A 16,807-nucleotide genomic window follows, 5' to 3' on the forward strand; every position below is an offset into this window, starting at 1 on the left:
TATCCGAGGACTTGCATGAGACCGTAAAAATCATTATATTTTACTGTCCCATCTTACTGAATCTACTTTCATCTCATTTCATCTCATTCGATACACAATATTAGAATATTAGAAACTTGCAATGTCACAGAATTCATCTTTCTATTACTAAACATTAATGCATTAGCGTTACTAAGTAGTCATAGAGCTTGTGTAGCATGGTATTACTATGCCACTTACAGTACAACTGTTGGTCTGACCTGTCCATTGGTTGTGGTTCTCAGAGCCTAATTGAGGTGAGACAGGAGCAACAGGAGCCACTGGCAGCCAATTGGAGGGCTGTTCCAAAGAAGTGTTCTCAAACTGCGGCCAGTGGGCGGGGGGGGGGGGGGGTAGCTTGCTGAGTGATGGTCATGGAGCAAGCAGATGTTATGAATGCCTCACTAAAGTTAACATGTCTCTTCTAGATGATTCCATTGGTCCCTATTCATCCACACCTGCAGCTGCTCCTCGCACACTCAGCCATCACCACCACGACACAGACAGCCCCTTCCTTCAGGCCTCATTGACCATGGAGACAGCCCACTTCCAGTGCCCCCCACTCCCAAACTTCGCCTCCTCTCCCTGCACCTCCTCCCCTTCTTCCACAGCCACCTCCGCCTCTACTGGCATGATGCACTCCTCTTCTGCAACCCCTCCCCCTTTCCCTCTATGTTGGCGTGGCAATGCACCTTCTCCTCCCTCCTCCTACAACAGAGAGAAAGTCCAACTCCGAACAACAGTCACCCCTTCCAGCCAAACCGCCCCCATTGCCTGTGGAAACCTTTTTTTTTCCCAACTCCGGAACGCCGCAAAAATCAAATCAATCCAATCAACCAGACAACTACTGCTACTACTACTACTACTACTACTACTACTTTCAGCTGCTCCCATTAGGGGTCGCCACAGCAATCATACATTTCCATTTCTTCCTGTCCAATGCAATCAACCAGCAATTTAGAATTATTAATTCATACCCTAATTTTTTCATGCCTTGACTACTGCAATGCTCCTTTCTCCTGTCTCAACCAAGCAGTCCTGACCCACCTGCAACTTGTGCAAAAAGCTGCAGCCAGGCTGCTAACCCAAACCAACCATAGATCCTACATCTCACCAATCCTCACATCCCTTCATTGGCTCCCTGAAAAGTATAGAATAGATTTCAAGGTACTGCTTATCACATACAAGGCCCTACATGGTCTTGCCCCTTTATACATTTCCAAATTTTGCATCCACTTCTAGGCCATTTAGATCTTCCGACCAGGGTCTCTTATTTATACCCTGCTCCCGCCACAAATCCAAGGGTGATTGTGCTTTTGCTGTCAGGGCCCTGTCCTTCTGAAACAGTCTCCCGCCTTCCTCTGTTAGATCAGTTTAGCCTGTAAACGGCTTTAAATATATTTTCAAAACCCATCTCTACTGACCAGCCTTCCCTATAAAGGTGCTGCAATTTATATTTTCCTATATTTTATACTACTGTTGGGTGAAGGAGAAGGAGTAAGGTAAGGCATGTCCAGAGGCAGCAGGAGAGGAGGAAAGGAAGTGTGGCGGTACGAGTCAGAACTTGATTAATGGCACTACGACTGGTAAAGGGAAAGAGATGGCTGATATGATGGATAGAAGGAAGGTAGATATATTGTGTATGCAAGAGACAGGTGGAGCAGGAGTAAGGTCAGGAGTATCGGAGGTGGGTTCAAACATGGTGTGGATGGAAGGAGAAATAAGGTAGGAGTAATCCTGAAGGAAGAGTATGTCAAAAGTGTGTTGGAGGTGAAGAGGGTGTCGGACAGAGTGGAAATCGAAGGTGTGATGATTAATGTTGTAAGCATATATGTCCCACAAGATGGGTGTGAAATGGAAGAGAAAGAAGAATTCTGGAGTGAGCTGCATTAAGTGGTTGAGAGTGTACCCAAGGAGAAGAGAGTGCTGATTGGAGCGAACTTCAGTGAGCATGTTGGTGAAGGGAATGGAGATTATAAGGAGGTGATAGGTATGGCGTCAAGGAGAGGAATGTGGAAGGCCAGAAGGGTGGTGGATTTTACAAAAGGATGGAAATGGCTGTGGTGAATACATACAAGTGGTGAATACAATTTCAAGAAGAGGGAGGAATACAGGGTGACGTATACAAGGGGAGGAAGGTGCATACAGGCAGACTATATCTTAAGCAAGAAGTGCAACTGAAAGAGATTGGAAACTGCAAGGTGGTGACAGGGGAGAACATAGCTAGGCAGCATCGGCTGGTGGTCTGTAGGATGACTTTGGAGATGAGAAGAGGAAGAAAGTGAAGGCAGAGCCAAGGATCAAATGGTGGAAGTTGAAGAAGGAAGACTGTTGGGAGGAGTTCAGGGAGGAGTTAAGACAGACACTGGGTGGTAGTGAAGAGTTACCGGATGGCTGGGCAACCACTGCAGAAATAGTGAGGGAGACAGCTAAGAAGGTACTTGGTGTGTAATCTGGATAGAGGAAGACAAGGAGAGTTGGTGGTGGAATTAGGAAGTACAGGAAGGCATACAGAGGAAGAGGTTGGTGAAAAAAGAAGTGGGGTAGTCAGAGAGATGAAGAAAGTAGACAGGAGTACAAGGTGAAGAGAGAGGTGGCAAAGGAAAAGGCATATGACGAGTTATATGAGAGTTTGGGTACTAAGGTAGGAGAAAAGGACTTGTACCGATTGGCTAGACAGAGGTAGTGAGCTGGGAAAGATGTGCAGCAGGTTAGGGTGATGAAGAATAGAGATGGAAATGTGCTGACAAGTGAATTGAGTGTGTTGGGGAGGTGGAAGGAGTACTTTGGAGGGCTGATGAATGAAGAAAATGAGAGAGAAAAGGTTGGATGATGTGGGGATAGTGAATCAGGAAGTGCGATGGATTAGCAAGGAGTAAGTGAGGGCAGCTATGAAGAGGATGGAGAGTGGAAAGGCGGTTGGTCCAGATGACATACCTGTGGAGGCACGGAGATGTTTAGGAGAGATGGCATTGGAGTTTTTAACTAGATTGTTTAACATGTTCTTGGAAAGTGAAAGGATGCCTGAGGAGTGGAGAGGAAGTGTACTGGTACCAATTTTCAAGTATAATGGTGATGTGCAGAGCAGTAGTAACTACAGAGATACAAAGTTGATCAGCCACAACATGAAGATATGGGAAAGAGTGGAAGCTAAGTTAAGAGAAGAGGTGATGATTAGCAAGCAGCAGTATGGTTTCATGCCAGGAAAGCGCACTACAGATGCAATGTTTGCTTTGAGAATTTTGATGGAGAACTATAGAGAAGGCCAGAAGGATTTACATTGCGTCTTCGTGGATATAGAAAAGACATATAACAGGGTGCCAAGAGAAGAGGTGTGGTATTATATGGGGATTTAAGAGTGGTGCAGGATATGTATGAGGGCAGTGTGACAGTGGTGAGGTGTGCAGTAAGAGTGATGGATGGGTTCAAGGTGGAGGTGGGATTACATCAAAGATGAGCTCTGAGCCTTTTCTTGTTTGCAATAGTGATGGCCAGGTTGACGAACGAGATCAGGCAGAAGTCTCCGTGGACTATGATGTTTGTGGATGACATTGAAGAGAGCCTGGAGAGGTAGAGGTATGCACTGGACAGAAGAGGAATGAAAGTCAGTAGGAACAAGACAGAATACATATGCATGAACCAGACGGAGGACATCAGAATGGTGAGGATGCTGCAAGGAGTAGAGATGACAAAGGTGGATGAGTTTAAATACTTGGGGTCACCTGTTCAAAGTAACATGGAGTGCAGAAGAGAGGTGAAGAAGAGAGTGTAGGCAGGTTGGAGTAGGTGCAGAAGAGGGTCAGGAGTGATTTGCAACAGAAGTGTACCAGCAAGAGTGAAAGGGAAGGTTTACAAGATGGTAGTAAGACCAGCTATGTTGTATGTCTTTATGCATGCTCAATAATCCAGGTAGAAAATCACAGAAAGTTGAATCAGCTCATCTGGACTCAATCGTTGTGTCCAGATGAACTGATTCAACCTTATGTGCTATGTTGTATGGTCTGGAGATAGTAGCAATGATGAAAACACAGGACTCGGAACTGGAGTTCACAGAGTTGAAGATGGTAAAATTTTAGTTGGGAGTGATGAAGATTGACAGGATTAGGAATGAGAATATGGACTACCCCATGGACTATCCCAGCATGACTTCTATCACATGTTTCCGGTTCTGATCCCCTGCTGATGGTTTGTGTGTCTGTGGCTCTGCTTGCTTTTAATAACTTTTAATAACTAATAACTTTTTACTAACTAATAACCTTTAAACAACTCCTTGGAACCATTGGATTATTTTGATTGATTTTATGGTTTGCCGCCATTATTATTTTAGGGATTTTATTTGATCATCGACTCCTGCACTGACTTGATCATACCGAAGCCTCCAATTCTGTTGTGCTGGGGCTGTATGTGGCTTGTTTCTAGCCTGTGGCTAAGCTAAATCAGGAATCAGGAACAACTTATTGTCATTTCTTTCATGTACTTGCGTACACAAAAGAAACAAAATTTTGTTTCACCCAGCCCACAGCAGTGCAACTAAAAGATAAAAAACACGCATCCAAAACTTCCAAAAACGACACAACCAAAAACATGCAAAAACAGAGAAAACAAAGTAAAAACAACAACAACACACAAACAGATAACAACACAGTCCACTCAGTGCAACACAGTCCAAAAAATCACTGTCCAGAGAGTGAACGCCAGCCAGGATGACTGTCGGAACTGCTGGTCTGCATGGGCTAGCAGTTAGCTTAGCCTGCCCTGCTTTTGAGGGCGCACCGCCTGCCCTCGGTGCTTCCTCTTCAGGTCTAGCTCCAGGCAGGGCCGTGGTCCCTGGGCCCACCGGACACAGCAGACAAGGCCCCTTCAGCTGATCCAACGCCAGCTCTCCCACCCACACACCTTCGACACACCTTGCACTCCACCTGACGACACTAAAACACAGTCAACTCTAGGTGAGGCCGCCGCCAGACCGCCCTCAATGTTATCGGAATTGCCAGTCTGTAGGGGCTAGCAGTTAGCTTAGCCTGCCCTGCTTTCACATCCCATCAGACCACCCACCCTCAGTGCTTCCTTTTCAGGCGCAGCTCCAGGCAAGGCCATGGTCCTTGGGCCCACCGGATGCGGCAGACCAAACTCTCCCAGCCGATCCAACGCTAGCTCTCCCAGCCATTAAGCAAAAAAATAACATTAAATACAACAATTATGCCAAAGTTGCCCTATTAGGACCGTGTGCTACTCAAGAAGAAAGCAAACAGAAAGATCACTGACATTGAAGTGAATGTTTGAGGGCTTTCTGAAGAACTCCATATGAAAGACTTCCTTTTGACCTCCTTCATGGACGTAGCTTCTGGGCAGTTCAAATGGATTGCCTCTCTCAGTGCAACCATCCAGGACACAGTCCTGTGGGACCCCTCCACTTGACCACAACTTTCTTCCTGCTCGACATCTAACCACTAGTCATCTTTGGCCGAAGTGGTGGTCTGTGGCCGCAAGAGAGGCTCAGACAGGGATCACCCCCTTGCCTAAGCCTCTCCAACCACTACACAACCCTGTCTGACAACACTCCAGTCCACTCAGCTGAGGTTCCTGCGGTTTTGATGTGTCCCGATCTAGACCCCTTTGTGAAAATGGTGCCTGCCAACACTGCAGCTTCCCCACTAGTGGCTAGCAGTTTTCAGGTGGCTCACCATCACACTGTAAAGCTAAAACAATAGCCCTCATTCCGGATAATGGCCTCCTCTTCCTGTCATAATATCCTGAAAGAGGCCGTGATTAGACACTCTCAAAGTCTTCCTTGCCCCGAGCTGGGAGGAAAATCCATTCTCGGAGCTGATGTCACTGCATCATCACAACACTCACTTGCTCAGACACCCTATCCCCAGTTGGAGATTTCAACACACAGTGTGGATCGTGCACTCTCCTGCCATGAGAACCCACAGCCGAAATCTCTTTGTCCCCTTTTCTCCCCAGCCACATTAATAATTGGGGATTCTATAATCAGAAACATCTGTTTTCTCAGCACAGCCACACAAAATTTCCCTGGAGCCATGGTCCCTGATATCCTGGATATGCTCCCGTGGCTGCTGCGCTCACTCCTGCCCTCCACCAATCGAGTGATCATTCATGTGGGACAAACGATGCAGCCCATCAGCAGTCAGAATTGACCAAAAAGGATTTTAATGACCTTTTCAGCTTTTTAAGTACTTATGAAAAGTATGTTTTTAATTCTGGTCCTATTCCGACACTGGCCCGTGGAGCAGGGCATTTCAGCAGAATCCTCAGCCTCCACACATAGCTCATCTCTGCCTGTAGAGCTCACAATATAGGGTTTATTGGCAATATTAATCTGTTTTGGGTCATTTCTCCCTCTCCAGAACTAGCAGGATACTAGTGACCAACCTGCAGCACACCATACATTCTTCTCCACGTGACTGACTGTTGACATCTGACACTTCCCTCCCAGAACTGCCATTTCCGCCTATGGTGGCAACCCTCAGTATTGATCCACCCACTAGCTCCCACCACTGGCCTCATCTGTCGGTAACCCTCACACCGACAGTTTCCCCCATACAGACTATTATTAGGCTGTGGGCCTCTCTCTCATCCACATGACATATCTAATAGTAGAAACAATAACAACCTAATATCTGGAGCAAATATCTGCAATTTACGTCCTACTTGCTGTATTCCTGTTGCTTTTAACTGCTTTGACACTGAACAATTTGGCATTTTGAATGTGAGATCTCTTGGTAACAATTCTTCATCATTAATGATTTTATAGTTTCTAATAATCTGGACTGAGTCCAGATTATTAGGGGACACTGCCCCTGATTGAGGTTAGGCCCCCTTATTTTGCATATCTTAATACTCCCAGGCCTTCTGGAAGAGAGGGTGGCCTAGCTGTTCTTCATAAGATATAGGTCATAAGTGCCATCTTGTTACTTTTGATAATTTGTCTCCGTTGAGGTTTTAAGTTTCTTCATCACTGGCTCTCCCCCTTTACTCTGCATCTTAATTTATAAGCCCCCAAATTCAGTTAGTTTTATTTCTGAGTTTTCCAAGATTCTATCTATTGCCATGCCATGACAGGGTGCTTATTCTTGGTGATTTTAATATTCATGTATGTTGCCCTCCCCATTCTCTCACTTCATATTTCTTAAATCTTATAGACTCGTTTAACCTCATTCAATCTGTTAAATCAGGAATCAGCAACATTTATTTGTCATTTCATTCCATGCACCTGAGCACAGGAAATGAAATGAAATATAGTTTCCCCCAGCCCACAGCAATGCAACACAAAGACAAAAACACATATCCAAACTACAAGAACTACAAAAAAAAAAAAATCACTGTCCAAGAGAGCAAACGCCAGGATGACTGTCGGAACTGCCAGTCTGCATGGGCTAGTAGTTAGCTTAGCCTGCCCCGCCTCCATGTCCTGTCAGACCACCCTCGGTGTTTCCTCTTCGGGTGCAGCTCCAGGCAGGGCCATGGTCCCTGGGCCCACCATTGCAGACAAGACTTCCCCAGGTAAATTAGCCACACATTCCAAAGGTCACACTTTAGATCTTGTACTCTCATCTGGTTTCTCTCTCGAGTTTCTTAATCTGGTGGATATGCTTGTATCAGACCATAAAGCTGTAATTTTCAAAGTTCCACTACAGCTCTCTATTCCTAATCACTATCCTAAAACGCTCTCCATTTCTCAATGCTGGTTCTGCAGTTAAATTCTGTAATGCTTCTAATTCATCATCCTTTAATCCCTCTATATCCCCTCTCAATCCAGATGCACTGTTAAATTCATTCAATGATCATTGCCTATCCATCCTTGACCAAATTCATTCATTCATTAATTATCCCAACCACTTATCCTGCTCTCAGGGTCATGGAGATGCTGGAGCCTATCCCAGCAGATATTGGGCGGCAGGCGGGTAGACCAAATTGCATCGTTTAAAACTACGAAACAAAAATCAAATACAGAAGACTCTGTACAAAATCTAAATGACAATGGAAGTTCAACAAATCGGAATTAGCACATAGCACCCTTAAAACCAAATGTTGATTTACCAGAAGGCGGTTAAGGACGTGAGATCAGCTTACTTCTCTGAATTGATATCTAGAAATAACCACAGTCTTTAAGTTCTATTTGAGCAATTGATTCTGTTATTAAAGGTCCAACCACTTCTTTTCTTAAACCTGATTTTAAGCTGTTCGAAAATTGTCTCACTCATTTTGTAAATCAGGTGGAGAATATCACCTCCCAAATCCAGACTGGTCATTGCATTCTTTCCACTCCCCATGTTAATTCTGTCTCTTTTACCCAGTTTCAACCAATTACACTTTCAGTGTTAGAGTAGTCTCTAATATGTACTCCTCTTCCTGCATCTTAGACATCATCCCCACTAAGCTGCTAAAGGAGGTATTTTCCACTGTTAGCCCTGCTATTCTGCAAATTCTTAATAATTCTCTGGCCTCTGGTTCTTTTCCAGATTTAAGCATGCCATTGTTCACCCATTGCTAAAGAAACCTAATTTGAATCCCCTGTCCTTACGTAACTGCAGACAAACTGTCTTTTCAGCTAAGGTTCTGGAAAGAGTCATTTATTCTCAATTGATATCTTTTATGAACACTAATAGTGTTTTTAACAGTTTCCAGTCTGGTATTAGAGCACTTCATAGTACCAAGACAGCTCTAGTTAAGGTCACTGATGACCTACTGCTGACTGCAGACAGAGGTGACAGCTCAATTTTAGTTCTTTTAGACTTAAGTGCTGTGTTTGTGTTGATCACAGTATCCTCTTATATCGCTTAGAGACTTGGGTAGGCATCAACAGCTTGGCTATTAATTTATTACACTCTTACCTCTCCAACAGAACTTTTTCTGTTGTTTTGGGTAACTCCACTCCCTCGATAGCTCAGTTGAGTTGTGGTGTCCCTCAGTTCTTAGCCTCCTTCTGTTTTCTATATACATGCTGCCTCTTGGCCAGGTTATTCAAAATCATGATGTGTTTTACCATTTTTATGCTGACGACACTCAGTTATACATGACACTAAAACCCACAGATCCTAGCGGCCTAGCAAATCTCACAACTTGCCTCTCTGACATTAAATCCTGGATGTCCCAACATGTTCTTAAATTTAATGATGATAAGTCTGAGGTCATTCTGTTCGGTCCCCCAAATTCCATCGGCCCTTTTGGTACTAATCTTGGTGGTCTGTCAAGTAGTCTTAAGCAGGCTGGGAATCTTTGAGTAATATTTGATGCTAACCTTGGTTTTGATAATCAAATTAAACATGTTGTTCAGTCATGCTTTCTCCAGCTCAAGGTAATCTCTAAAATTAGGTAATTTTTATCAATTGCTGATCTACAAAAAATTGTACATGCTTTTATTTATTCTCAGCTTGGTTATTGCAACACACTTTCCTCGGGTATCAGCAAGGGCTCCGTCCACCGTCTGCAGTTGGTACAAAATGCCGCTGCTCAGCTCATTACCGGGACAAAGAGGCATGACCATATCACTCCTGTGATTGCCTCCCTACACTGGCTCCCTGTTATATTTCGAACTGATTTTAAAAATTTACTGCTCACTTTTAAGGCCTTAAATGATCTGGCTTCTACATACATTCCAATTTATTGACCTGGTATACGCATTCTTGACCATCAAGATCCCTAGATGGAGCCCCGCTTGTTATTGCCAGGTCACAAAGGGTGATCGGATGAAAGGGTTTGTCACAAAGGGTGATCGGGCTTTTACTGTTAGAGCCCCCAGACTATGGAACTTTCTTCTTATGGAACTAAGACAAACCAAGTCTCTAGCTTCTTTTAAATCTCGTCTTAAAACTTTTCTTTTTATGAAAGCTTTTACAAATGTTTGATTTTTTTTTTAATTTATTTATACTGTTTTTATTTCTTAACACTGTTTTTATTTTTGCTCTTATTTAGTCTTATTCTTATTTTTGCCTTGTCTGGTTTGATTGCTTTGTAAAGCACTTTGTAACATTGTTTTAGAAAAGTGCTATATAAGTAAAAGTTTTATTAATTATTATTATTATTGATATTATTATTATAGGGACAACTTAGGTTGGAAGGTTTTGAGACAAAGCAAGACAGATGAGACTGAGATGGTTTAGACAGGTAAAGAGGAGAGATGCTGGGTATATTGGGAAAAGAATGCTGAATATGGAGCTGCCACACAAAAGGACAAGAGGAAGGCTAAAGAGGAGGTTGATGGATGTGATGAAGGAGAACATGCAGGTGGCTGATGTGACAGAGGAAGATGCAGAGGACAGAAAGAGATGGAAACGGAAGATCCGCTGTGGCGACCCCTAACAAGGAGTAGCCAAAAGGAGGAGGGAAAACTTATACTTTTCCATATATAATTGTATATGTATGTTACTTATTTTTCTGTATCTCTGTCTTGTGCAGCAGCACTTAGTAACTTTGTTTTAAAAGGTGTTATATAAATAAACTCTTACTTACTTACGTACTTACTTGTGCAACAACAGGGCTCGGGTATACTTCAGCAATCAAATGATGCTCATTTGGTGTTGAGTCAAGTCAAGTCAATTTTATTTGTATAGCCCATTATAACAAATTACAAATTTGCCTTAGTGGGCTTGACAGCAATACAACATCATGCCCTTAGATCGTCACATCGGATAAGGAACTCCCAAAGAAAAAAAAAATCCTTTAACAGAGAAAAAAAAATAGGAAGAAACCAGCAACAGAGGGGCCAGATGTGTGCCCAGAAATATTCCCTCCATTACTCTACCACCAACCTGTACTGTTGACACAAGGTAAAATGGATTCATGGATTCATTCTGTTTGCATCAAATTTTGATCATACCATCTGCAAGTCACAGCAGAAATCAAGATTCGTCAGACCAAGCAAAGTTATTCTCATCATGAATCATGCAGTTTCAGTGACCCTGTACTCCATGTTGCCCCACTCCCTGTTCCTAGCTGTCAGGAATTAAACCCGGTGTGGTCTTCTGTGGCTGTAGCCAATATAGCGCAAGGTTTGATGCTTTGTGCCTTCAGGGATGCCTTTCTGCACACTGCTGTTGTAATGAGTGGTTCATCAAGTATTTATCACCTTCCTGTCAGTTTGAACAAGTCAAGTTATTCTCCTTTGACCTCTCATTAACAAAGTGTTTTCACCCACAAAACCACCACACACTGATTGTTTTTTTTTTGGTGGGGGGGCGGTTGCATCATTCTCTGTAAACGTGCTCCGCTGATTGGCTATTTGTGTCAAGAGGTAGGTGTGCCTAATAAAGTAGCAACTGAGTGTACGACAACATGTTTTGTGTGTATATTTGTTTCTGTCATATCCCACATTTGGGAACACATTTTGGACCTCAAACCAGTTGATAAGGGGCAGCATGTCTAATTGGGGATAAAACTGGTGTCCCGAGTTTGGTTTCACTGTAGTTATGCAGTTATGTGTTTTGCACTACACATATGTCCCCTGTACTCAGCTAAGTAAATATGTGTGTGTTTGTGTGTCTTTAAGTGTAAATGGGTGTGTGTGTGCATTTCCAGTAAATGTAGAGACCAGAGGGTGTGGATTGTATTAAAAACATGACCATGAACCTGGATATCTGGAGAGGGTTTTTAGGCTGTGACTATACTATCCATCCTATAGGCTGCTGGACGGATTACGTGACGCTTATTTTCATCCGAGCAGTGGGTGTGCACTATCAGAGTGTGTGAGTAAATGGAAAATACTTTAAAACGTCGAATGAATTCCTTCCAAATGAACTGTTTGCATGTGGGAAGGTAATCCTGTGTGAGAGTTTCTATGCCCAACCCAAGTAGGAAGTACTAAAGTATTAGTATTAAGTTTTGACATGCACAGAATCAACGACCCACATTCTTGCACCTTCCCGCGATGAAAATGATTATAATCTGTTGTTCTGAGATAAGAGGCCGTCATGCTCTTCGGTGATGCTTAAATCTTTCAAATTTTCTCACATGAATTCTGATTTGCCTGTGGATTTACTTTGATGGTTGTGATTATTTCACGCTATAATTTAAAGCTTTTCTTAAAAGTCAGGAACATTATCTTGACCCAAGTTTAAAGACAAACACAAAGAAAACCCTGAAAAGTGCACACACACACACACACACACACACACACACACACACACACACACACACACACACACACACACACACACACACACACACACACACACATATAGTGTTGGTTTGTTTGTTAGTTATGGTGTGTGTGTTAACTGCACAATAACACACAGGTTGACACAAACACCTTACAGAGTGTCTCTTACCTTAACAACAGGCCAATAGTGGGGCTGTCCAAGCAGCTTGACAATGGCAGGTATCCCATAGTGAAGCCGCACGGCATTCTGGGCCAGTTCCGCGTCCTGGTGGCGGGAGGTGAGGTGTCGTAGGGCGCAGACGGCCGGCTCTGCCACGTCCTCCTTCTCTCCCGCACGCAACACGGCGTGAATCAACGCCTCAACACCCCCATACTGGGTCACCAGGGTCTGGGGGGAGCAGGGTGGGGGAAGAGCAGTTAGAACAGAAGGTGAGGAACCTGGAGATAAATGGAAAAAAAAATTAAGAGAGCAGAACAGAGATGAGAGGGCAGGAGAAGTTTTTTTTTTTAAATATAGATTTTTCCCCCTTTTTCTCCCCAATTGTACTTGGCCAATTACCCCACTCTTCCGAGCCAACCTGGTCACTGCTCCACCCCCTCCGCCGAGCCGGGGAGGGCTGCAGACTACCATATGCCTCCTCCGATACATGTGGAGTAGCCAGCCGCTTCTTTTCACCTGACAGTGAGAAGTTTCGCCAGGGGGGCATAGCACATGGGAGGATCACACTATTCCCCCCAGTTCCCCCTCCCCTACAAACAGGCGCCCCAACTGACCAGAGGAGGTGCTAGGGAAGCGACTAGGACACATACCCACATCTGGCCCCCCCCCCAGCAGACGCCCAATTGTGTCTGTAGGGACACTGCCCAACTAAACTGGAGGTAACACGGGTATTCGAACCAGCGATCCCTGTGTTGGTAGGCAAGGAATAGACCACCACATCACCCGGATGCCCCTAAGGCGGGAGAAGTTAATAGAAGATGTAAGAATGGAAGAAAACAGAAATAAGGAAGAGATGAAGGAGAACAGCATAGAACAAGGTAAATAAAAGAGAAGAATGGAGAATGGCTTTGCTTGCCCACTCCCCTTACCCCCAACCTCCCAGATGAAAATAATGTGTGCAATCATTTGTTCTAATAAAACACTAGCTATGGACAGGCCAGCTGGGGAGGCAGAGGACAAACAAACAGATACTGGAGAGAAAGGGGGAGTAGCATACATCAATACCTGAGACAAAATGCATGGAGCTGAACAATACTCCTGTTGACGCAAAATGATTGATATTTCTTTTGTGAATATTATCCCATTAAACAGTGCACAACAGAGTAGCACACAAGACAAGAGAGGTAGAGAGAGAGGGAGAGCAAGAGGGAAAGCGTGCACATTTACTACCCAGATCTTTCATTAACAAGATGCTGAAGATATTCTCGAGTGTGTGCGCGCACACACACACACACACGCAAGCCCACATACAAATACAAGCACATCACAGCATATTTATTTGTTTTTCTTACTTTTTATAGAATAGAAATTCAACTGAGCCAGGCAGGGGAGGGGGGGGCAGGGGAAATGATACGTAAAAGGTTGGAATAGAGATAGAGAGATTCAGGGAGAGCGAGGGAGTCAGGGGGAGAGTCATTGTGAATAACGGACTAAACACAAGACAAAAACATAAAGGGGGGGGGCGAGAGAGAGAAAAGATGAGAAAAAATTAGAAAAACGTGACAGAGGGAAAGGAGGGAGAGAGAGGGGGGGGGATTATTTGTGAAAACAGAGGTTAAAAGAGAGGGAGACATGAAGTGAAAGAACCTTGAACAAGAAATTGACATGTGCTGACATGCAGTCTCGGAGGTGGCACAACATGGTCCAGAAAGCTGAAGTCTGAACTGTGTATTTCCTCCACCCATGAACTACACCAGATGATTCGCATCAACACCACTCTTCAGCTAGGTAGGGAAACTAGGCCATGTCCAAAACTGTATACTAGCACTGTATTTAGTACTTCAAAACAGCATATGAGTATATGTCCGAAATCATAGTATGCATCATATAGTATGTGAAAAATACCTGGATGTCATACTACATCCTGAAAAATGTTGTAGTAAGTGAACACTGGACACCTGCCGGCATGACTATCCCACAATGCATTGCAATACTTCATAACAACGACCAACAATGGCAGCAATACAAAATCCAACTGGCAGCACGGTGAAATGGTTTAAATGTATGTATTACTTTTCACTAAGCCAAGCAGAATGTAGTCAGAATCATCTTTTATTTATTTATTTATTGTTTTAAAAAAGATGTGGGGGGGGGGTGAGTCCCGGTAGTGTAGCGGTCTACTTGTTTGCCTGCCAACACAGGGATCACTGCTTCAGATCCCCATGTTACCTCTGGCTTGGCCGTGTCTGCCGGTAGGAAGCCAGATGCGGGTACGTGTCCTCAACGCTACACTAGCGCCTCCTCTGGTCAGTCGGGGCGACTGTTTGAGGGGGAGGGGGAACTTAGAGGAATAGCGTGATCCTCCCACGCGCTACGTGCTCCTGGCGAACTCCTCACTGTCAGGTGAAAAGAGGTGGCTGGCAACTCCACGTGTCAGAGGAGGCATGTGGTAGTCTGCAGAACCTCCCTGGCTCGACAGAGGGGGTGGAGCAGCAACCGAGACAATTCGGAAGAGTGGGATAATTGGCCGGATACAATAGGGGAGAAAAGGGGGGGGGGGGTAAAAAAAAAACATGGGTCATCACACCAGCAGAAGTTTATACGCAGCGTGTCGTCATTAACATGCAAAGAGCTGAAAGGATGTGGTGTGGCGCTATGATGAAGTAGTATGTTCAAATAGCCATTATACTCTTTACTCACGCAGTAGTAGTACGGTGGATGATAGTATACATATGTACTATGTTATACATATTATGTGATTTGAGACACGATCCTAGTTAATGAAATCAGCTGATTTAGTACATGTGTGGAGGATATACACAGTTCTGACATTTACTTCCTGGACCCTTTTTTGCCAACTCTGCATGCAGCTGAGTACTAACACACAGCTGTATCATGCACAGCTTTAGCACACATCAACACCAGATCATGTAACCAGCTCCAAGACTCCTGCCTAGGGTGTTAGAAGGTGGACGGTACCTTGTTGCGTGAGTTGTTGCAGGTGAGGTTGGACAGGATGCCTGTGGCGCAGGTGAGCATGTTTACATCATCAGAACCCAGCTGGGTCACCAGGATCTGTAGCAACCCGTCTAACCCCTCCTGGAGAGAGAGAAAGGTAGAGAGAGAGACTCTGTTTTATTTAGACCCTATGGTCATAATTTTAATGTCATATTCAAGCCATTCGAGCTCACTGAACCGAATATTGAAGGAGACATGTAGTGGAAGAGATTGAAAAGAAAGCGAAAGAGCAAGACAAGAAGGAAGTGAAGAGGGGGAGTATGGCGAGCAAGACAGAGTCTGAAATGTCATTGTAGAAATTGCGAATTAAAGACCAGTAAAAAAATAAGGGATAAGACAGGGGTGCTTATCTAGTTTTTGCTTATGAGGTAACACATTACAGGTCATCCATTACACAGAAATAACCAAGTAATACCTACACATAATAGTATGAGTAAAATAGATATAATTGAGCTAAGATTACACATATATACTTGGCAATATGTGAAGAATATAGGCTTTTCTATATCATTAGTTTGCTTCATTGTCATTATGATATGCTGTTGAATATAATTTACATCAAATACTGTATGAATGAATTCACAAACCAGTTTGCCAAACGTAAGTGTTTGAATCCTTTGTGTTGCAGGGAAGTAATTGTCTGTTAAATTTGAATATAAGGTGAAAACTGAAACTCTTGCTGAGTAACATAACCATTTTAAAAAGAGCACCACATTTGATATTCACCTTATATTCAACTTAAACAGGTAATTAATATTTATCCCTGTGACACAAACAATTCAAAATACTTGTGTTTTGTACATTGTAATTTGTGAATTATCCCATAAAGTGTTTAAAGTATCTTATATTCAAAAACACAATTTAATGGCAAGAAAGCAAACTCTGAATATAGAAGACCCCCAATTACCATTCATCATAGTTCAATTACATCTATTTTACTTGTAAGGCACTCAGTTATTTATGCATAATGAATGGCCTGCAATTTAAAGGGTTACCAGAGGTTTAAGAAAGACAGAGAGGTGTTAGTAGATATGACTATACAATTCTTTTAAATTATGTCTGATTTTGGTGACAATGATGAGGACTCTGGCACACCCCGATGAAGACTCCTGTCGAGCTGAAATGTATTGATCTCCTGTCCATGTCTAGCCATATGTGAATAAAGGCTTTTTAACACGTTTGGCAGCAGAACCCCTCTGATTTTTTTTCTGTTTTCATGTGGTGACAACAATGTTCTGAAAATGAAAAGCTTAGAGCCAAATTAACTGTTCGACAGACACAGACTGAGTGAGTGGGCAGGACAGGGAAATTAGTGAGTGATGTATTTATTGTCTAAAACAGCAATAGTCGAGCTGGCTTGGATCAGAACACAACAAAAATGAAGTGAACAACAGTAGACCAACTGTGGAGGTGAAGGACAATACCCAGTGGCCGGTGTGGGTTCCATTTCTGCTCAGGTACAATATCGACTCAGGGTCCTTCGACTACAC

General features: G+C 43.6%; 1 protein-coding gene across 1 annotated transcript in view; it reads right to left on the reverse strand.

Moving 5' to 3' along the window:
* jupb (junction plakoglobin b) overlaps positions 1–16,807 on the reverse strand; it is a 176,823-nt gene that overhangs the window by 58,840 nt on the left and 101,176 nt on the right. Inside the window, exons 9-10 of the mRNA XM_056287382.1 lie at positions 15,279–15,398; positions 12,309–12,527 (exon numbers count right to left, since the gene is read on the reverse strand). Of these exons, the coding sequence (XP_056143357.1) occupies positions 12,309–12,527; positions 15,279–15,398 (339 nt within the window). The remainder of the gene's footprint in view (positions 1–12,308; positions 12,528–15,278; positions 15,399–16,807) is intronic.

The sequence above is a fragment of the Lampris incognitus genome, chromosome 10 (genome assembly GCF_029633865.1).
Source record: "Lampris incognitus isolate fLamInc1 chromosome 10, fLamInc1.hap2, whole genome shotgun sequence".
Taxonomy (NCBI): domain Eukaryota; kingdom Metazoa; phylum Chordata; class Actinopteri; order Lampriformes; family Lampridae; genus Lampris; species Lampris incognitus.